General features: G+C 45.6%; 2 protein-coding genes across 2 annotated transcripts in view; one reads left to right on the forward strand and one right to left on the reverse strand.

Annotated features, from left to right (window-relative positions):
• The first annotated feature begins 809 nt into the window (after positions 1-809).
• SP9 (Sp9 transcription factor) lies at positions 810-3,299 on the forward strand. Its single transcript, XM_042997385.1, has 2 exons — positions 810-830; positions 1,863-3,299. The coding sequence occupies exons 1-2, from the start codon at positions 810-812 to the stop codon at positions 3,297-3,299; spliced, it is 1,458 nt and encodes a 485-aa protein (XP_042853319.1).
• Positions 3,300-13,471: 10,172 nt separating this feature from the next.
• CIR1 (corepressor interacting with RBPJ, CIR1) overlaps positions 13,472-22,550 on the reverse strand; it is a 43,204-nt gene continuing 34,125 nt past the window's right edge. The window contains exons 8-10 of the mRNA XM_007074564.2: positions 17,033-17,139; positions 15,850-15,935; positions 13,472-14,505 (exon numbers count right to left, since the gene is read on the reverse strand). Coding sequence (XP_007074626.2) covers positions 13,773-14,505; positions 15,850-15,935; positions 17,033-17,139 — 926 coding nt within the window. The 3' untranslated portion in view covers positions 13,472-13,772. The remainder of the gene's footprint in view (positions 14,506-15,849; positions 15,936-17,032; positions 17,140-22,550) is intronic.

Below are 22,550 nucleotides of genomic sequence, written 5' to 3' on the forward strand. Positions count from 1 at the left end.
CCCTCCCAACAAGTCTGTGGGTGTAGACCTGGACATAGAGGCCTATTTCTCTCCTCTCAGAGGAGTTGTCCTTTCGCGCCCTCTCCTCAATGTGACTCTGGAGTGGGTAAAACCGAATCCACTGGGGAAACGGAACTGGGTAGAACACAAACAATGATAAAATTGCGAGCGAGAATGATGGATTCCAGCTGAAGTTGTGCTGCGCAGGCGAGAGCTTAGACACACAAAGTGCGCGTTGACATTTCCGTCTTTACTTGGGCCTTGCCAGTGCGGCCTCCGCCAGGGCGCCCCCTCCCCTCTTGCCTTCTTTCCCACAAGTGGGGAGTGGAATCGGACTGTCAGTCCTAACTTGCATCATCTCGGGGTGGTTCGGGGGGCTTGTGTCTCAGTCTCAACGCTACTTAAACCTGGCTTAGTGCGTGAGTGTAAATTTTTAATTGCACTGTAATTTCTTCAGTCTCTAGCCCGCGCCCCCCCTCCTCCCCCCCTCCCCCCCCCCCCCAACACAGCGCTAGCCGCCTTGACTGGCACGCGCCGGGAGCCCTGGCTTGGGCCCCTCGGCGCGTCTGATTGGCTGCGGAGCAGCTCCCGTCTGCTCCGCCTGCGCCCTCATTGGGCGAGAGGCGCAGCCAGCGGCACTTCAAAGCGGGTGCTCCTCGCACTTAGGCTGAGTTTAGCCGGCGGGAGCCCGGAGTCCGCTCGGCGCGAGCGCGGGGACGCGGGAGCTGCGCGGGATCGGAGCAGCCTTCCGGAGCAGCCGCCAGGCTCAGTCCCGCTCCTGGCCCCGCCGCGCAGCCTACGGACCTGCTATGGCCACGTCTATACTCGGGGTAAGTCGGAAGTGCGACAAGGCATTTGCTTGTTTTAACTGCAGCAAATTTTCGTTATGGCTTCTCCGCGTCCGCAGCTCCAGAAAAACTGTTGCTGCCGGACTGCAGCTGCAGCTTCAGCTCCTTTTAGCACTTTCCACATTTCTGGGACTGATTCTTTCCAAGTTATTGAAACCTAGGAGATGCCTTTGTAAGAAAATGATTTGTTAAGCTAGTCCTTTTTTTTTTTTTTTTTTTGTGGCTTTAAAGAAAATCTAGAGGTTTCTTTTCTTCCCCTGGTGATTTATACCCCACCCCCCCTTGCTTCGGGGATTGTTGCAATTACGCGACAGTGTGTTTCCAGAAAACAGCCTTAATCGTTTTTCAGTCCGTGTAGTCACGTTAACAAACATTTACACTTCTGTGGCTCCCCAGTTCGCCTGTGACTTTGAAATCCATCGCTGGGTCCCTTCTCCTCGGATTCTTGTTTTCATAATCAAGGGGTTTTTTTGGGGGGGGGGGGAGTGTAAACATTTAAAACAACGTTTTCTATTAAAAAGAGTCAAGTCGTAGTCACCCTTGGGAGGAGTGCCCCAAGTTTCCCCCGCCCCTGAGCCGCTGTTTCGGCCGCCTCCGCCCTCACCCGGTGTTTGTTGTCGATGTGTTTACTTCCGTGCTTTACCCGAAGGGCGATTTGGGGGCCTGAATGAGAGGATCGGGCTTACGGCGAGCGGGAGGCGAGCAACCCGAGTCCGGCCCTGCGCAGGGGTTGCAGCGGCTGAGACGGGGAGAACCGAGACATCTTTGATTTGTAGCCCCACCGGAGAACAACTTTCCAGCGCCGGGACCCTCACCCTTGGGATCGCCCTTGCCCCGTGCGGGGCGCGGCGCATCCTTGGCAAGCGCGCGGGGAGGAGGCGCGAGCCCAGGAGCCACGACCCCCCGGGACCAGTCGAGGGGAAACGAGGCTGCTCACGGGTGCACTTTGTGTCTTCCTCCCACTTCTTCCTGCCCTCCTTCTCCTTGCTCCCTCCCTCACCCCACCCACTTTAGGAAGAGCCGCGCTTCGGAACAACCCCGTTGGCCATGCTGGCGGCGACCTGCAACAAGATCGGCAACACGAGCCCGCTGACGACGCTGCCAGAGTCGAGCGCCTTCGCCAAGGGCGGCTTCCACCCCTGGAAGCGCTCCTCGTCCAGCTGCAACCTCGGCTCCAGCCTCTCGGGCTTCGCCGTGGCCACCGGTGGCCGCGGCTCCGGCGGCCTGGCGGGCGGCTCGGGCGCAGCCAACAGCGCCTTCTGCCTGGCCTCCACGTCCCCCACGTCGTCCGCTTTCAGCAGCGACTACGGCGGCCTCTTTTCCAACTCGGCGGCCGCCGCGGCGGCGGCGGCCGGAGTGTCCCCGCAGGAGGCGGGCGGCCAGTCGGCCTTCATCTCCAAGGTGCACACGACGGCGGCCGACGGCCTGTACCCGCGCGTGGGCATGGCGCACCCGTACGAGTCGTGGTACAAGTCAGGCTTCCACTCGACGCTGGCGGCGGGCGAGGTGACCAACGGCGCGGCGTCGTCGTGGTGGGACGTGCACAGCAGCCCGGGCTCGTGGCTGGAGGTGCAGAACCCCGCTGGGGGGCTCCAGAGCTCGCTGCACTCGGGCGCCCCCCAGGCCTCGCTGCACTCGCAGCTCGGCACCTACAACCCCGACTTCAGCTCGCTCACGCACTCGGCCTTCAGCTCCACGGGCCTCGGCTCCTCGGCCGCCGCCGCCTCGCACTTGCTCTCTACCAGCCAGCACCTGCTGGCTCAGGACGGCTTCAAGCCGGTGCTGCCCTCCTACTCGGACTCCAGCGCCGCGGTGGCGGCTGCTGCCGCCAGCGCCATGATCTCGGGCGCCGCGGCCGCCGCCGCCGGGGGGAGCTCGGCGCGCTCAGCCCGCCGCTATTCCGGCCGCGCCACCTGCGACTGCCCCAACTGCCAGGAGGCGGAGCGGCTGGGCCCGGCCGGGGCGAGCCTGCGGCGCAAGGGCCTGCACAGCTGCCACATCCCGGGCTGCGGCAAGGTGTACGGCAAGACGTCGCACCTGAAAGCGCACCTGCGCTGGCACACGGGCGAACGGCCCTTCGTGTGCAACTGGCTCTTCTGCGGCAAGCGCTTCACGCGCTCGGACGAGCTGCAGCGGCACCTGCGGACTCACACGGGCGAGAAGCGCTTCGCCTGTCCGGTGTGCAACAAGCGCTTCATGCGCAGCGACCACCTGAGCAAACACATTAAGACGCACAACGGGGGTGGCGGGGGCAAAAAGGGCAGCGACAGTGACACGGACGCCAGCAACCTGGAGACGCCCCGCTCCGAGTCCCCTGACCTCATCCTGCACGACTCCGGCGTCAGTGCCGCCCGGGCGGCGGCGGCGGCGGCGGCGGCAGCGGCGGCGGCGGCGGCGGCGGCGGCCTCGGCGGGAGGCAAGGAAGCCGCGTCTGGCCCCAACGACTCTTAGAGGCCGGGCGAGAGGTGCGAGCGAGCGAGTAGAGACACCGAGAGCGAGCGAGAGGTTCGGAGGGCCAGCGAGCGGGGCACGGACGGGTGGGGGCTCCAGTGACGCCCCCGGGCCAGCACGAAGTGCAGCAGCACCCGGCTGCCCGGCCGCTGCTCGCCGGCCAAGCCAGGAGCTCCCCTCTGCTATCCCAGCCCAGACGAGAATCGAACTCGTGATCCTGGAACAAAAGCAAACCACCCTCCGACACAAACAACACTAAAAAACTGCACACAGACAGACATGAACACACACCGGAGACCTACAGCCACAAGCACGCACATTCGCGCGCGCGCGCGCACGCACACACGCACACACACACAACACTCGCACAAACTTCTCGAGCGAAGAGCAATACACAGAAACGCTCCCACCTCCCTCATCGCCCCCCCCCCACTACCCTCCTCTTTCCTTTTCTCAAAAAACAAGCCACCACTCTGCAAAGGACTGTCAGAATATTTGAAAACAAACGGGACCTATAAAAACAGACCCTTTGTGTGGATTATATTATATATAAAATGCTCCAAGTCCTGCTTGATATCTACTTACAATGAGACTTTTTTCCTAAAAAGGAAGCATCAAAAAAGGCTTAAGGTGAGAAATTAAACTGGAAGTCTAGTGACAGTTTCTCTGTATTTCATAACATCTGTATAAATAGGGTTCAAAAGATTGTGTTCTTTTTTATTTTCTTGTAAATGTTCATTCGAATAGAGGTTTTTTTTTTTTTTTTTTTGGTGAATTCCTGAAATTCAGGGAGTTTTTTTTTTTTAATTTTCTGATGCACTTTGTGAAAGTCAGTATATATGTAAAAGATATTTAAGATGTTGAGTTATCATTTCACTCACAAACACGTAAGTTAAGGTCATCTAAAGAAATTAAATGCGTTTATCTGTATGAAGAAAATCTTGACATCATATTTTCATTTTGGTATTATTAAAGGACTCTGAACAATACACTTCCTTTTTTTTAATCCTGTTCCCCTGTCAATATCCTTTATGTGGGTCGACTTTTTTTTGGTTGGGAAAAAATTCCTTTAATGTTAGTTTTAGGTAATGTAAGGTTTATGTGAGTTATAAAAGCCATAATACATATACGTTTTTGAGAAGTCAAAATTATTTATTTGTATATCAATAGTGTAAATTAAATTGGGTTATAAGAATGTGTAGTTGTATTACTTAATGAGAGAGCTCTCAAAAGGTGACATTTTAAAACTCTAGGAGCGCCTAAAATAAAACCGAGATCCTTGGCAGCTTTAACTGGGTAGGTGCCTACACCTCCCGGGAGGGGTCAGACAAAACTCCAGTGGGTTTGTTTGTTTTTAAGAAGCGATTTAAAAACAATCTGTGAAAGGAAAAAGCTTTTTAAAAGAAGTCTTTTAGCTCCCAAGGCCCTCTACGTTGGGAGGTGACTCAGGGGAATAAATCGCTAGAGTCAATACCCCGGAAAAGACATTTCATGCCTAAATGAAAATCTTGTTAAATGTTATTAATTTTGACTTAGAGCACACAGCAGCCCCCTGTGCCTTGTATTCCCTTATTAGGGATTCATGTCTTATCAAATATCTAATTAATCTCCTAGACATCATTTGTTCTGGCCAACTTTATCTCAGCTGGTCCACGGGGAAAACTCCAAATATTCTCCGTGACAAAGCTCCCTTGAAGATCTTTTTAATTGTCTAAATTAACTGCACCAAATTTGCATGTCAAACGGTAAAGGGCAACCTGAGATAAAATGTAAACGTTTTAAAAGCCCCCAAACTAAGCACTTGATTTGATAACTAGGCTTTTTAATGTTATGGAAGACAACTGCTCCTTTCCTTTTCAAAGACGGCTGATCTATGCAAATACTGAATTGGAAATGCCTAGGTCCCCGCGCCGTCAAATGGCCCTCGCAGGTTATTTGAATATCAGTGGCGCTGCTTCTGAAAAGGTTCAAGGATGCTCTCTGACTTCTTTGTGATTACTCAGTGCGGCGTCTTATTCTGAAGAAAAAAAACTCAGGAATAATTAAAGGCTGGGATCAGGCCTGGGAACACATTTGGGACAGGAATCTCATTTAGACAGTCTCTTTCAAAATAAGGCACAGTTAAATTGACCAGAAGGCAATTATTGAAATGAAAATTATTTTCACTCTCTTTGTCTCCTGACCACCAACTTAACAGCCCCAGTTTAAAAGAGAGGGAGAAGAGAAGGAGAGACGAAAAAGAAAATTGGTAAATGAGATAATTTCGCAATTCGAAAATGTTAATTTAGAAAATAAAGTACATATTTACAGAATAAAAATATTTCGAAAAGGCTCCCCCACACAATAGGAAACAAAGTCAGCACCAGTGGAATTTTTTTAAAAATTATTATTACTGTCCATCTTGAGAACTTGAATGGAGGTTTGATTTTGGGGGAAGAAAAAATAAATTATTGTTATTAACAACCAACAAATTGTTTTCTCGCAAACTCTGCTCTGAAAAGCCAAGTAGCAAAGTGGCGATAAAACATAGAGCTAAGGTCCCCAGAGGGGCATTTTGCAGCGTGGGGTTCCGTGGTTTCTTCCCTATCCTCGTTCTTGCGGTCCCCGCAGCCTCGGTACCCCGCTCTTCTTCCTCGAGTTTTCCTCTCTGACCATGTTCTCTCCCCGCTCAAACAGCTCATAACCGGGACCTCGCAGCCCAGCCCCCCGCGCGCCTTCTGGGTCAGGCCCGGTCTTCTGGAGAAGCTGGCAGGGGTGCGTTTGCTCCGGGGGCTTTGGGCCGCGGCGCAGAAGGCCGAGAGAGGGTGCCGGGCGCGTTTGGGGACTGCGGGCCGGCGGCACGGAGGTGAGAGTGTGGTGGGCTTTCCTGAGGAAGAGGGCGCCCGGGCGTCTGTCCTCGGCAGCTTTGTTTCTCGTGGATAATAAAGGCAGATCAAAGGGCCTGGCCGTGCAGGTCCCGCTCCCCGCGCGGCTCCCTCCGCAGCCCAGTGATCAAGGCCTCTGCACGCTGCCTCTGCCCCGAGGGTCAGCGGACGTCCATCACCGCGGCTCCGGGAACGGCGGGCGGTGGCCCGGCCCGAGCGTCCAGCCGGGAGACCAGAGCTCGCGGAACCCGCACCCGAAGGAAGCGGGGCCTCTGCTCCCTGGCCCAAACCGACAGGCGAAAACAGACCCCAGGCCTCCCAGCCTCCGCACCCTCAGCCCCAGGGGCCCCTGGGGGCTCGGGGAAGCCCGGACCTGAGCGGGTGGCTACCTGCTGAGGCCGAGCAAATTGGAGAGGGCGTGCGTGGGAGGGGAGAGCCCACGAGCGGGGAGACGAACTCGGTCTCCCCTTGAGAGGGGGCAGCGACTCCCCAAGGCTACCTCGGGGTTCCGGCGGGCGGCATGGGATGCTCCGGCCCGGGGCCCGGGAGGAGCGCGAGGCCGAGGGAGGGGTCCGGGCGCAGACCCGGGCGGGGACCGCGGCCGGGCTGTTGGGGCCGCAGCCGGGGTCTCTGAGTCCCGCGTGGCCCGGGTGAGGGGAAATGCGATTTCGTTTCAGCCGGTTTCTCCCAGCGTTTCCTGTTCTGTAGCTTCCTGCGCAGTGGAGGAGCGGAGAACAAGTTTTCCCCAGCCCTGCGCCCACCCAGCCCCCAAGCCCACCCTCCCCCCGCGGTTACCTTTCCTGGGTCTGTTTGGGCCCCTGTAGACTGAACTGGAGCCTACCTGATGAGGAAAAAGAAAAAGAGAAGAAAAGATTTTCTTTCCTCCAGGAGACACATCATTATTTTGGCGAGATTATTGTGCACCTGAACGGCGTGTCTGGACATTTCGTCAAATCGTTACAAGTCGCGTAAAATTGAATTTCTTTTTATTCAGATGGAAACTTTATTTATTTTAACTCTAATCTTATTTGCATCTATTATCTGTATTCACCAAGGCTCTCTCCCACTACAAAAATGCAGATGAAGTAAATCTCACATAAATCCCGCCCATTTGTGTAATTGGTATACTAAGTGTTTATTTTAAGTGAGAATAATTTAGCTACAAATTTTCTTAAGGAATAACATTCTTAACACATTAAAAAAAACTGAAAACTCTGATTTGCTTTTATGTTTGACAGTCGCTCTTGATTCCCTTAAGAGGAGCTTGGCGAGTGCGGCTCGCTGGCGCCATCTAGAGCTCCGGGCCGGGAAGGCCGCGCTGCCCGCCTGGCTTGTCGCTATTAGCGCCGGGAGACCGGCGTTTGCCGCGAGCAGCAGCAACCCAGTGAAGCAAGCAAAGAAAAGCGAGTTTTTGTGCACCAGGGGAGGGGGAACGAGCCTCGCTTTTGAGGGGCACTACTTAGCAATGGCCGGTATTGCTACTTCCAGGAAGGCGGTCGTTTCTGGAACGTGCTAACGAAATACCCAAACAAAACAAACAAAATAACGCCCCGCTTGGCCCAAGTCTTAGAATTGCCGCATTTAACATGCCTTTCAAGGCAACTTCAGGTTCTTCCAACAACTCGGAGCTGAGCACGCTGGGCGCTGTCGGCGGCGACGTGGACCCCGGGATGGGCAGGCAGCCGTGGGCTCAGTCCCCCGAGCCCTTGGCTCAACGGCCCGGTCGGCGAGGCCCACGGGGACTATCCAGGACCGATCGGAACCAAGCTGATTAAAGCAGGCTACCAGACCGTCCCAGGTCCCCAGATTCCCCTTTGAAGGGGAGGAACGCAAAGGACTCCTTAGCTTTCACCAGCCAGACTGGGGATGGCCGAAGCATCCTTTAGTCTTGCCGCCGCCCTCCAGGCGACTGTCCCTTCCGAGTCCGGTGCTGGGGGCTGCTGAGCAGCCCGGGGCCTGGAGGAGGGGCGCAGGGCCCCCGAAAGCAGCCAGAAGCCCCGAAACCCCTCGCCCCAACCCCTCCCGAAGGGTCTGCACTCCCTGCCGGCGGAAACTGACCCCTTTTGTCCCCACCTTTCCCCTTTGAAACCCAAATCTAAAATCGGATAACAGTTGGGGGCGTTGACCAATTTTCTCTCCAGTCTGTGCATCGCCCTCCCCCCGCCGCCCCTGTCCCTCCTCTTCCGAGTCCACTACCCCACCCCTCATCTTCAGACGTCGTGCGGTGGCTTCTTCCCCTCCTTGCTTGCCCACCCCTTCCCCTGAGCCTTTATTGTATTTTAATCTTAAAAGCTACACCTCCAAATTCCGCGCCCAGGGCGGCAAAAGCGCCGTCGCCCGCAACAGCGAGAGTCGGCCGAGGCACCGGGGCGTCGGGCTCCCCGATCTCCAGCCGGGGAAACGCAATGCGTTTCCGGAGACTCTCAGCCACCTTTGCAGCGAGTAACTCGGCTGGGTTTGTATCTGCTGTTTTAATACAAACCCCGCCGCACTGCCTATTTCAAAGATGTGCTAATTACTACTTGGATAGCAGGGCGCAAAGTCCTTGTCCATTTCCCAGTACAAAGTAGGTTGCTAGAAAATTTGAAATTGCCTTTCAGCCTAAAGCTGCCTTACCTGAATGTCATAATTACAGTAATTATGTACATCCAAATTACATGCTAATTAAATTAGAATCAAATCGTTCTAAATCGAAATCAAATGAGGTAGTGAAGAATTAATCAATGACAACATAAATAGAGAGCTTCCTTCAGAGATATTTATTGTAACGATCCAAGGAGGAATTTGATCTGAAAAAGTCACCTGTTTATTTACTTTCAAATTAGTAATCAGTTATTATCCCTTCTCCATAATTTTAACCGTTCAGTGTTATTTACCCCCACCCTTTCTAGACGCTGGAGTTTATAGAAATATGTATGAGGTAAATACATACAGACATGCCTACCCTATATGTTATTGATATAAATATATACAGTGTGTTTGCAACTCCTGTTAAGGGGAAGGTTTCAGAAGGTCCGTGGGGACACATTCCTCCAGGGCCTGTTCTCTGCGACCCAGGAAAGAAAAGCACCTCAGTTTTTAGATTTTCTAAGATCCCTGCACTCTCTTCCTTTGGAAATTCATATATGGGATTTTTGCAATGTTTTGCAAACACCTAACCGTTTCTGGGTGGCTCATATATAAAAGAAATGCAAAGTGATAGGGTGTCTTGCCCCAGTCCGTTTTCTGCTTGCAGGCTGCCGGCTGGAGGTGATATTTCTATTTTGCCCCAGGAACGAGAGATTAGCGTCGGGGTCCTAAAGCGCCCTCTTCACCTGTGGAGCCGAGCAATGAGAGAAAGGCACTAGCTTTCCCAACCACTGAAGGCGAGTTCACCCTCCGATCTTCGCAGGAGACACGCGCCGGAGGCCGAGCGAGGTTAGGCGGGAACTGGCGGGCGAGGGCGCGCGGCGGTCCCAGCGGCCGGTCCCCAGGGCACAGCTCCCTCGGCCGGCAGCCTGGCAGAGTGGCCCGGGAATTTCTTCTGGGCAGGTTAGGGCCACAGGCGGGGGCGGGGGGCGGGGACAGGTGCTGCGGGCTAACCCGGACCCCTTCCCGTTATACTTCGTGGGTGAGGAGTCCAGCGGCCTCTTGACGCGGGAGGCCCATCTTCCAGGAAGGAGACACGTGCCCCCTAATTCTGCGCCTTACAGTTGGGCTTGAGATGCGATCCGAAGGTTGCCAGATGCATGTCTAGAAGGAAATCACCAAGCACAGTACGCTGGGGTGGTCGCCTCTGGGATGGGCAGGGCAACCCCAGCCCAGGACTCATTCCGTCCGCCTTCCGGCTTCCTTTGGCTTTAGGGCGAAGTCTGCACTGGTCAATACCAGAGGCCCCGGACCTCCCCTTCTCCACCCGCTCGGGGAGGCCTTGGAGCCTACGGGACTGGGGGGTTTCCGAGTCTACGAGTGGCGGGGAAGGCGGCTCATTGGCAGTTTGGGCCGGAGTGCGGGTTCCTTCTCATTATAAGCAGCTCCTGACTTTCATCCCGCACCGCGCTGTCATTCTTACTGTTACGTTCGGAGGGATGCTAAGTGTGGCGTGAAGGGAGGAGAAAGGCGGAGGTGATGAAGAGTCATTCTCAGCTTCCTTTTCTGTCAGCAGGAGCCGGGTTTTAGGAGCCACGGCAGGAGAACTCTCAGTTGCCATCCTTCGCACTCCCTGACCTTAGAGTTCCCTCTGTCTTATTTGTCTCTCACAACTTTTAAAGAGCATTTCTTTTTGATCAAAACCAACCTCCCCCCCCCCAAAAAAAAACCCGCTCCCAAGGCCTGCGTGCCTTTAAGGAGTGGCAACTACCAAGGTTTTCTAAAAAAAAGCTTGCTGAAGATCCTTCAGCTGCTGCTGCTAGAATGTAGCTTTCTCCCTGATCTTAAGCACAGGCTGGGGGAGGGCGGGGAGGGGAGGCGGCCTTCCTGAGCTGCGTCCCCCAGCGACTTCAGCCAGCCATTTGGCCCAGTGGTCATTAGGTAAGGAGGGGAGTGAAATGGCTCAGGTGGATTCTGAAATCTTTGAGCTTCGATGTAAAGCAGATGAAATGTTCGGTAATTAAAGCTGGGAAGCGCGGGCTCCCAGCAGCATGGCCTGATCGGCTTCCCTATCAGCAAGCAGTCTCGTGGAAGAACAGCAAGAGAGGTCTCTCCAAGCCTTACCGATAAAATGCTTTCTTCAGCTTAAAACCGTAGGACTCAAAACAAGATTTCTACTCCGCACTGCAAGGTAAGCAGACCTGCCACCACGCTGCAGCAACCTCTGCCCATTTTGGCACATTTATTAAGTGAAATTAGGGCCAACTCACCACACAGACATCCGGATAAACAAATGCGTCCTAACCTAGTAACCCGAGCTTTCCTGGCCATTTGTAAATCGACAGCACCTCCTACAGGAATTAATTTGCTATCGTGTTAAATTATGTTAAATGTTAGGCTAGGGAAAGGGGCGGGGGGAAGTGAGGGTGCCCCAGAGCTTTCTCCCGTGTTCCTCAAGTGCAGTCTGAGGCCCATGGACAAATGTCACTAGGCATACCCAGATTTCTTTACAAGAACTTCTCTAGGAAGGCTGAGAATGACCAATATAACCCCACTTTTCTTGTGGTTTTCTAAAATATGTCACTGTGGAGGGCTTGTCTGGGTTCTTGGATCATAGATTTCTTAAATGGGGAGGACTCTTCCTTGGCTCTCAGTACTGAGGGGAGTCTCCACACCTACAACTAGATGGCCTTTTTATTATGGTGTTTATCTCTGTTTTCTACCTTGTTATTTCAAAAGCAAAAGTAGAATTAGATGTAGTAACGTTTTTTAGTTTAAAAAATCACTTTCAATTCCTTAAACCCTTATCATTATGAGTGCGCAGAGCAAGGGAGCCTCTTTAAAGCTACCTTGTTAGGATTGTACGTGAAAATCCCTTCCTTCGGTTTCTGCCTTTTGCAAAGTTGGAATGCCAGCCCCTTGTGGGCTGTCTAGCACCCTTGGGTGACCAAAGCTGAAAGCCAAGTAGCAAACCAACATCCTCCATGATCACACAGGGATTTTTTTGTACCATTAGATGGGTAAGAGTACTGGGGCTATTGGTAGTACGTGATAGTTCCTCAGTCTTAACAATGAAGGATGATTAAACCAGAGATGAAAAAAAAATTTCTCGTGGCCACTTTTTTTTTTCATGGCCACTTATGAAGTTAAAAGTGGATCACGCTCTTGTGAAAGTCAAATGAAAGAAGTGTGAGAAATGACAAATGTATTTCTTTAATTCACTTTTAATTACAGGATGCATTTCAACATTTCTCTTCATAAACACTGTATTGGTTCAGAAACCCTTTGAGACAGTTAAGTGTTGCATAGGTTTTGACATTATAAAAATTATAAAGTCTAAAAAGGCATAAGATAGAAAATAATCAGTGCAACACTGATGAACTCAAGGTGTAAATTAGCAGTCTTTATCAATTTCAAATGCATGCTTTTTTTTTTTTAATGAAGGAAAGGGATCTTTGAGGTGCGCTCAGTTATTAAAGAATAGTGTAAAAGGAATTCAAGTTCTGCCCCCACCTCCAATTCTCTTAAAAATCTAAATAAAGGGTTGCTTTATGCCTTTAGTTTCTTCTAAACCAAAGGACACCTGTGTATGTGTATATGCATGACAAAGACTTATATATCAGACTAAATGCAGTGGTTTTTAACTCCTTTCAAACAGACTTATGGAATTTATGAAATCATGACCCTCAACCCTCAGAACCACGCAAACCAACCAACCCTTGCATTGTATTAAATGACCCAGGTCTTTTCAAATGCGGAACCTTGGTAACAGAAATACCTTGTCCGCGATGCTGTAGTACATGTTTTTTGGAATTGCAGGTTACTTGCAATTTGTACCAAGTAATGTTTTCTATGGTTTTCCTTTACCATATCCTTTGAAACACAAGGGAAAATGTGCAGCTACATTTAAATATGCCTTATATACCTATACTCATGAAAAACTATTAATACCTATACTCATGTAAACTATTTAATAGTTTACAATAGTCCATTAATGACATTACATAAATGCTGTAGCCTTTAGAAGTGAAGTCTTTTAATAGTTAGCTGTATGCCAGTTGTAGAAAGGCCGTAAGTGGTAGGCAGAAGAAGGGTCCTTTAAAGATGTACATGTTCCCATCCCTGGAACTATGAACATGTTAGGTTACGTGGCAAAGGGGAATTAAGGTTGCAGACAGAATGAAGGTTGCTAATCAGTTTAAAGTAGGGAGTTTCTCTGGTGGGCCCAATCTAATCACCAGGGTCCTCAAAGGTGGGAGAGGGATGCACGTGGCGAAGCGATGACATGTGAGGACTTCACCCTTGTCAGCTCCGAAGATGGAAGGAGGGGCCAGGGGCCAAGGAATGCAGCTGTGCTCCAGAAACTGGAGATAAGCAAGCAAACGGATTTTCTTCTAGAGCCTACAGAAGGAATCAATCCTGCCGACACCTTGATTTTAGCCCAGGGAGACACAGTTCAGACTTCTGATCTCCAGAACTGTACAATACATCTATGTTGTTTGAAGTGTGAGGTAATCTGTTCTGGCAACAGAGAAAACTAGGGTGTCATCCAAGCGTAAATCGGTAGAACAGAACACCTGAAAGGAGTTCAAATGTCTCAAGGAAATAGTGATCACGTCCACTACTGAATTCATACTAGAGAATTTCAACAATAATTCTACTTTGCTTCAAGTAAATTCAAATCTTAAAAGTAAAAATTTGAACAGACAGAAAAAAGTAACGAAAATTAAATTGTACCCATTCAGTGTATTGCCATTCTTTTAATGATGTTTCAGAAAAAAGAAAATGCCACAGAGTTAGAGGGGTTTTTATCTAGTAGAGGGCACAAGAGACATTTCTCCACAGAAAATATTTTTACAGCCCCAAAAGAGATTACTTACAAATATTTGCAAAGTTCACTCCTGTAGGACTCATGTAGTTTTTGTATTTGATATGCCAGTTTTCAGGGATGGAAAATGAAAACAAAGCTTTTTTATTAGAAAGACAATAGTATGTAATTTAGCCCTTGCCACAGGTATTTAATAAGTGAGCAGAGATATTTTTATTCCCAGGTAATTGTCACATACAGTCTCTCTTTATTCTCTCTACTTCTGCTTCGTTCTCTTTGCGTCACTCCGGCACGCTTATCTCCTGGGTTCTCCCTGTGCGGTTTTCCTCCTCTGTAGACATCTGTGCCGTGGCTTCTGGGGCCATTTCTTCCATCCTGCTCTTCGCTGGGGCTTCGCTGGGGCCGTTTTCTTATTTCTCTTTGCTGGTAACTACCGTGACTTCTGCTCCGGCTTCTCCTACCCCTCTCGTCCCTGCTCTGACTCCTGCTGCTCCTCTCGTTTCTTGCAGATCTTCTCTTCTCTGGGCTCTGGTTATGGCTTCTGGACTTTCTGTCGGAATCAGCATGGCTCCATTTGCTATTCTCTCTAGAACTCTCTTGTTTTAAAAACCTAGGCTTTTCCTTGGCTTTGTCCTTGTTATGGTGACTGCTAGAAAGTTCTTCATAAAGTTTTCTCTTCTTAGACTTGTCCTTCTCTTCGGAATCACTGTTGCTATTCCCCGAACACTTACTTTTCTTTCTTTTCTTCTTTTGTATTTTCCTTTCTTTGCTGTCACTCTCACTGCTGCTTTCTGAAGTCTCACTGGAGGAGGAGGAGGAGGAGGAAGAGGAGGAGGAGGGGGATTTATTTTTATGTTTTCTGTGTTTACTTCTGCTCTTCTGAAGTTTTTTCTTTTTTCTGTCTTTTTTCTTTTTCTTTTTTTTCTTCTCAAGTCGATCCAATTTCCTATTATTGGGAAAATCGTAATAACATACTATGTAAAAATAGTTCTCTTGATGACAAATATAAAATTTTAAATAGACAATATATTTTCCTAGGTACTATTTAAAGTGGGACTCAAATATAAATGTATACTTTATTAAATGACAAATAATTTTCTTCCTTTTAAATTATTCAAGTCACACATAAAATTAAATGCATTAAGCCAATTATCTCACTATTCTTTCCTCAATAGCAATGACTATTAAAAAAAATTCTTACTGATTCAGATTTTGAAATTATATAGCACTCTAAATAAATGGACATCCTGACCTCAAGAAAACTTTATAAAACATTAGCTACATGCTAATGTAAATTTAAATATATAGCTATAATCAGATGAAAAATTAATTATATGTTGTACAATTTAAAAAAAAAAAGGGTTTTTTTAATGTTTGTTTTTGAGAGGGAGAGAGACTGTGAGCAGGGGAGGGGCAGAGAGACAGAAGAAGACACAGAATCTGAAGCAGGCTCCAGGCTCCGAGCTGTCAGCACAGAGCCTGATGCCAGGCTCGAACCCACAAACCACAAGATCATGACTTGAGCTGAAGTCAGACACTTAACCGATTGAGCCACCCAGGCGTCCCAATGTTGTACTATATTAAAGTATGGAAATAATTAATCAACATTGCATTATCAAAATTGAAGGGCATATTTTCCAGGAATTCTAAAAAAGAATACACTTTACATTTTTTGGATTCCTTTCTTCTTATATAAAATAATCACATACTGGTTTTCAACAACTGTTTAGGACAATTCTATTAAGGCATTCTGAATTTCTGAAGAGTACTTCACATTCTCAGAAGAGTAACTTGTTCTGGTGCTTGAGTTACTCTAAAATAAAAATGTCTTCACTGGGTTCTGTCCAGCCATTCTCAAAACTCCACAAACTGAAACATCATGAGCTCCCTCTATTGGACTCAGCAGACATTTCTTGGATTCTTTAATCCAGAGGTAGTCTGTTTAACTAAGATTCATATTTAAACATTTTTCAGCATTCCTCGTAAAAAATCACAAAAATAGTAATACATGACCCATAATATTTTATAAGAACTGTATTCAAAGATATATACAAATCTAGTACAAAAAGTAAAACCTACAAATAAATCTACTTCCAAACTAAATGTTCTGGAAAGTACAATGATTTTGTGGTATATTCTGAGTATATAATCTTACGCTCATTTTCGTGTTACTGAAAGAAAGACAAAATTGTATTACTATAGCTGAGGAATAAATCAGTAGATAGGATGCATAGGACGAAATATAAGAAAAAAAATAGTTGAATCCATTAAATATACACTGTTTAATTACCTGAGAAGTTTCTGTTTTTGTTTGGTTGTTAGTGATTTTAAAAATTCGACTTCTGGATCTTCTTCACCCTCACTTGCAACATATTCCTGAGTCAACAAAGACATCATTAAATTGCTAGACTGCAAGACAAATTAGTTATCAGACGGGAAAGAAAGCACAAAGAAATTCTGTCAAACCCATACTGGAAATGAGTATGACATTCTGGATTGAGAAGTGGAGGGGGGATTAAAAATTTTCTTATAACCTCCTGTCAAGGAGGATCATAATACATCAAGAGGTTAAGATAACTGCTTGGTCAGCATTAACAAACTTTATCAGAAAGTGGAAGATAGAGAAACACAAATAAAACATTTATAACATGATTTCTACTCTCTATCTCGAGTTTGAATTTAAACACATAAGAGTTCAAACTATTTTTAATTTAATGGAATGTTAAAACCAAGACGATCATGAACTTTATAGAAAGGTCAAAACATCCATATTGTTAGCATTTATAAATTCAACAGTACATTATCAAATATATGATTATCAAATACACACCAATATGCCAAACAGAACAAATATAGGATGATACAGGTTCTATGAACAGTCCCTAGCAGTGTTTGCAAAGTAATCTGCCGCTTTTCAGAGTACCACAAGATTATGCCAATGGGAGTCTGGGTTTTAGTGTCAGTTTTATCTCTAGACAGCCACATGAGCCACAAGGGCAATCACTTAACTTCTCTGGGCTCCACTTTCCTCCTTAAATAAAATACTTTGCATTAAAATATCCACAACCCTTCAAACGCAACCATTTTCTGGATCTACGTACAGTTCAATAACTTAAGTTTAAAATATTTTCTATAATTTTAGGAGTTTGCTTCTATACATTTCTTCCTATTGGTTCTATTTAATGTAAGTTAGCAGGAAGTAAAAAATAACCTTATCACCAGTTCAGTTAGAGACTTTAACCACATAAACCTAGAGGAGCAGTTTCATTTATTAAAAATATAGGTTTAAAAACAATTTCTCATTTAGGTTAAAATAATAAAGAATCAAAATCCAAGTACATTTTAGGCATCTTCTTTGCTCTATCTTGCTTTCCTATGGATATATGCATATTGGAAAACAATAAGTAGCAATTCACAAGCAATCACATTTAGATTTATAGACATTTTCAGCTTACCGATAAAAAGATCATTACCTGTGATGGATCATTTGCGGTCAAGTTTCTCCCCAGTACATTTCGTTTCAGTGCAAACCCACTGTTTCTCATCTCCGCTATTAGCTCCGAGGGGTGCATCGATGGCCCTGTTCACAAAAATCGCAGTTTGAATGTATCATTTATATCTCTCTACCTTTTTTGGACTCCACAGTAGGAATGCAGTTGAAGCTTTGTTAAGTAAAATCACAGCTAAATCAACTCAATAATCTTCTGCTGAGCAAATAATCAGATATGATTTTCTAAAACAGCAGTCTGGAGATTCAGAATAGAAAATAATTGCATTTTTCTTTACGTGCTAGGGGATTCTCTTCTTATGTAACTTTGTCACACTGAAAAGATACGTTTAGATGTTATCTGCTTGGCGGTTTTTAGTACAAAATCAAAGGAAAATGGCAAAAAACTGCAATTAAACTTTAATAGTTATTCTCTCAGTAAGAATTCAATTTAAAAAAGATACTTTTAAAGGTACATGAGCAATTTATTATTCTAGTTTCTAATTCAAAATTCCTCATCCTCATTTATCAAATATCAATACTGAATACACTGCCATATGGTTTGCTAATTATCACCACACACACGTGCACACACGTACATACACACGTGCTACAGATAACTACAAAGCACTAATTTATCTTCCATATTTAGATATATATGCTCAGAGTTTGAAATTTCTAGTTATAAGTTTGGGGTTGGTGACAAACAATTTTAGGCTGGCGATAGAGGTCTATATGTTACATTTTTCACAAGCTGCTGTTTCTACTTTTGCAAAATCCCAATTTGAAAAGCAAACTCCTTTTTGGTTCCATACTAAAAATAGGTATGGACTAAAGACAGATACAATTAAAAAGTAATTTTTTTAAGAAAACGTTGGTGTCCTTCCCTCAAACATTATTAGATTGACCATATGGAAGGAGAGACCCTTTCCTCATTCTTTCGTATATTTCAGTTTCATTTTGTTTTCCCTGCAGTAGCAAATAACAACTTTTCATAGAAGCTATTTAAAGTTTCTGGCCTAAATCATCAATTTCCTTTTTCTTTTCTTTTTCCTTTTTTTTTTTTTTTTTTTTGAGAGAGAGAGAGTGCACGTGAATGGGGCAGAAGGGCAGAGGGAGAGAGAGAATCCCAAGCAGGTTCCACACTCAGCACAGAGCTCAACGTGAGGTTCAGTCTCACAACAACTGGGATCATGACCTGAGCCGAAATCAAGAGTTGACGCTCAACTGATCCACCCAGGCGCCCCAGAATCCTTTATACTTTCTTAAATGAACTAACTGGGTGATCTATCCAGAATATAAGGAAGAATAAAGACAGTTCCTGCTAACAAGCAATTCATAAGGGAGGGTGGGGGACAGAGAAACTTCAGAAATGGATTCTCTAGTTCATTGATTAAATATTTCACCTATTTTTCTTTTCACTGCTTTGTTGGTCTTTTACCAGTTATTTGCACGTTCACCTATAAGTTAGCATGGAAGACAAAAAACAATAAAATTCAAATCTGCTCACTTGTCAATAGCATCTGTGGTAAAAAGTTAGGTGGGTTACCATTTGTTACTGGGCTCTACAGGCTTTACACCATTCTATTCACATTACCAAGAACAACTGAAAGTAGAACACAATTTTATAAAGTCGAAAATATGTTTTCTGAAGCGTCAAAGCTCCATTTCCTTGTTAACAATTTTTTAAGATGTCAAATGAATTCAGAAAGCAAACATGCTAAGGATTAGGATAAAAGGTACTTCGGTAAGGGGCCAAAGGGTTTGGCCATTATGATGAGAGGTTACTAATTTCATCAAAACACGGGTGCTCTCAGGAAGTTTTAAAAAACACGCTTTTTATATTTTCGTTACAGTACTTCCAACTACTCCAAGAAAATGATCTCTCTTTAGCCTGTCTGACAGATTGTGAGACAAACATTACTCTTGTAGTGTCTATATTTTTCCAAATCCTCAAGCGAACTCTGGGTAGTACATATGCTTGGCATACACTTCCACACTAAAGACTGTAAATACTTAGGGAACCACCTGACAAACAGTATTCAATAAATAGTAACAATTATTATTTTTGCCAGTAGCTATAAAAATGTTTATGATTATTTTATTATATAGTCTTCATGATTTAAAAAATGCTTTTAGAGTAGTATTTTTCAAAATCCAGTCTTATTCAAATATTCTTAAACCTTTTTCTATCGTCAAAAGTTCCGGGTTAGAAGATGTGACAAGTCAGGTTCAATTAAGGTATATTTAGCAAGGTATCTTTATACTTTCCCATTATTGTGACAGTGACTATGAAGAGTTAAATTGATAGAAATGACTCCAGCTCTCTGAGAACTCAATGTTTAGTTGATATCCTAGATTACACAGATATGTTGAAAAAACAGATTTTATAATATATTCCAATGCAAAATGACTATTCTCATGTATAGTGCCTAATATTATTTTTTACATTCCATGTTTCAGAGAAGAGGCGTTAAAGATTCACACCATAAGTTTATTTACAAACATACTATGTTGAATTCAAGAGTTTGATCCATTTCTCAAAGAGACTGCATCTCTTAAAATACTCCTTTTCACATCTGTGTAATGGATTAATTAAAACGTCCTTATTTTGTAAGCAGTTGGTGTCCTACTATAAAAAAAGGTGCAGCAAATCCAGATCCAAAGTACAGGGTCATCATAATTAGTAACCGCCACTTGTTTTCCACTGAAAATGGCAAATTGGTCCATGGGCCCTCCTCGTAGTGGCTTCTCGGGACCACGGACGTTGCGAACCTCGGGTGCTCTGTCCCAATAGCACTGGTTGAAGTTTGGCGTGGACACCCAAGGCTACAGAAAGGGCAGCACCACCCAAGTCCTCCTTTTTTACCACCTTGCTCTCTGGTGTCTGTGCCTTAACAGTTTAAACTACAACTGGAATCGGGGCCCAGGAATGTTTGGTTTGCTCTTAAATTTGCTATGGTTGAATAACTCTAGAGAATTCAGTAAGAGGACATTTGTTTTAAAATGTAGATTTGTGAGGACTCCTTTCTAGATCACTTCACTCAGGCTGGGTCAAGCCTCCAGAGCATGAAAACCAATGTTCCAACTTCGAAAAGCAGGTCCACTGACGAAAACTGTTTTACATTTTGCAAACTTTCTCTGCTGTGATACAGGTAAGCATCAGAATACTGATTGTGACTACGGTATTCAGTTTCATGTCCTGATTAGACCTAGACTATATTCTACTAGAAAAATACCATGGGGTCAGTGTCTCAGGGGGGAAAAAAAAATCCCAGAAGGCAAATTAGGTTGTACAAAATTATGTTCGGACAGGGGCTAATCTATTCATTAAGAGCATTCGTTTTTATAGAACTCAGCAAAAGTAACGGGAGGTAAGAAATGTTGTGTAGTAAAATGCATGTTTTATTGGAGGACACTAAAAAGTCCTGGCTATGAGAAAGGCCCCATCACCAACTTCACGGTTAGACAGCAGTCCCAGCTGACGCCCACAAACAGCTCAGCAGGAAGCTGAATGCCGAAGGCAGACACACTTGTGTCTCACTGCTAGCACGAGGTCTATCTGCTCTTCCCAAGAACAGATGTATCTTCCTTTCCAAGTTCCTCATTCCTTTTGAAATGAAACATTACCCTCTACAATTTCATGGTATTCAGCGGGAGAAGGGAGGGCACTGACCTGCAGGTTAGGTAGGGAAGGCTGCATGAGAAATGCCTTTTCCTTCTCCCCCAAAATTTAACACAGTAACTTATGGGATGTACTGTTTGCTGCAAGTGTCTGCTATTCCTAAAATGAATATAGTTTTGTTTGCTATTAAAGTGGTGAGCATTCACGGTTTATGAGATTGAGCCATGTTGGGCTTTGTGCTCACAGTGCAGGGCCTGCTTGGGATTCTTTTCCGCTATCTCTGCCCCTCCCCTGCACTTGCTCAAATCCTCTCTCACAATAAATAAATGTAAAAAAATTTTTTTTAAGTGATCAATTTTTCCCTTTTCATTGTGGATTTTTATTTAACCTTATACGGTAAAAAATTTCAAACCTAGAGAGTATAATGTAATGAACCTAATGTACTCCTTAGCTTCAACAATGATATTTTGCCATTCTTACTTTATGACCTCCAACTTCCTGTGTTTCTTTTTTGATAGAGTTATTGACAGAGCATTTGACAGATCTAGATTTTGATAGAGATGAAATCTCAGATATCACTTTGGTATTTAATCACTAACAAACAAGGAGTATTTCTTAAAAATAAAACCCTAACACCTTTATTACACCTGTCCCTGCTGAGAGTTTTAAAACATCATTGGATATCCAGTCAACATTCAGATTGTCCCAACAGTATCTTTTCACAGTTGGTTTGTCCAGATTAGTTCATGTATCTCTTAAATCTCGCTATCTTTTTTAAGGCTTATTTATTTATTTTGAGAGAGAAAGTACGAGTGGGGGGAGGGGCAGGAAGAGAAAGAAAAAATCCCAAGCAGGCTCCACACTGTCAGTGCAGAGCCCGATGTGGGGCTCCAACTCACGAACCGTGGGATCATGAACGGAGGCAAAATCAAGAGTCGGATGCTTAACCAACTGAGCCACCTGAGAGCCCCTCTCTCTCTTTTCATTTTAAGTAATTAGTTTTAGATAGGCTCCATGCCCAATGTGGGACTTGAACTCACAACTCTGAGACTGAAAGTTACACGCTCTACCAACTGAGCCAGCCAGGAGTTCCTCTTTTCCCTCTTTAGAAACTGAGGTATAAGTGACACATACCTTAAGTCTGTTTTCATCTAAAAAAATTTCACTACCCCCAGCCGCTATTCGTTTGCTGAAGAAACTGGGTTATTTGTCCTGCAGAGTATCCCACATTCTGGATGGTGATGTCATTTAACATGTTCTTCTAGTCTTTGTATTTCCTGTAAGTTGGTAGTTAGATCTACAGGCTTATTATTAAGTTATTCTGGCATGTTATACCATATACTTAGGAGGATTACATAGCAAGTCTTCTTACGTTTGGACTTGAGAAAAATGACACTTGAAAACACACACATTTCTGGCCAGTGAACTAGACTGAGGACAAAAGGCTGAGACTTCAACCTAGAATGTTTTGCTGTCACTACGTAGTAATAGTGGAGGGGGCAGAACCTGAAAAATGTGCGTTTTAAAATAAACTCCCAAATATGATCACAAATTAAATATGTTATGATTCTTATTTCCATGGGAGTACACTCTTTTTTCCGTCTTTCTTCCTTGAAATTAAATCGACTGAATCTAGTAAAAAAGCCACTCCCTGTTACTAAGGGTAAAAAGGCCACACAGAGACACTGGTTATAGAACACGACGGGGAGATCTGTGTCTAGTGGGAATTATCAAGAATCGTATACATATGATTCCTAATATTACCTAACCTTTTTGCCTTTAAGAAAGCGTATAGAAAGTTATCTTTAAAAAAGACTGAAAAAGGGGGCACAGTGGGAACATGCAGCACAAGTCCCAGGGAAAAAGTGAACAAAGCTAT

This window comes from Panthera tigris, chromosome C1 (assembly GCF_018350195.1).
Source record: "Panthera tigris isolate Pti1 chromosome C1, P.tigris_Pti1_mat1.1, whole genome shotgun sequence".
Classification (NCBI taxonomy): Eukaryota; Metazoa; Chordata; class Mammalia; order Carnivora; family Felidae; genus Panthera; species Panthera tigris.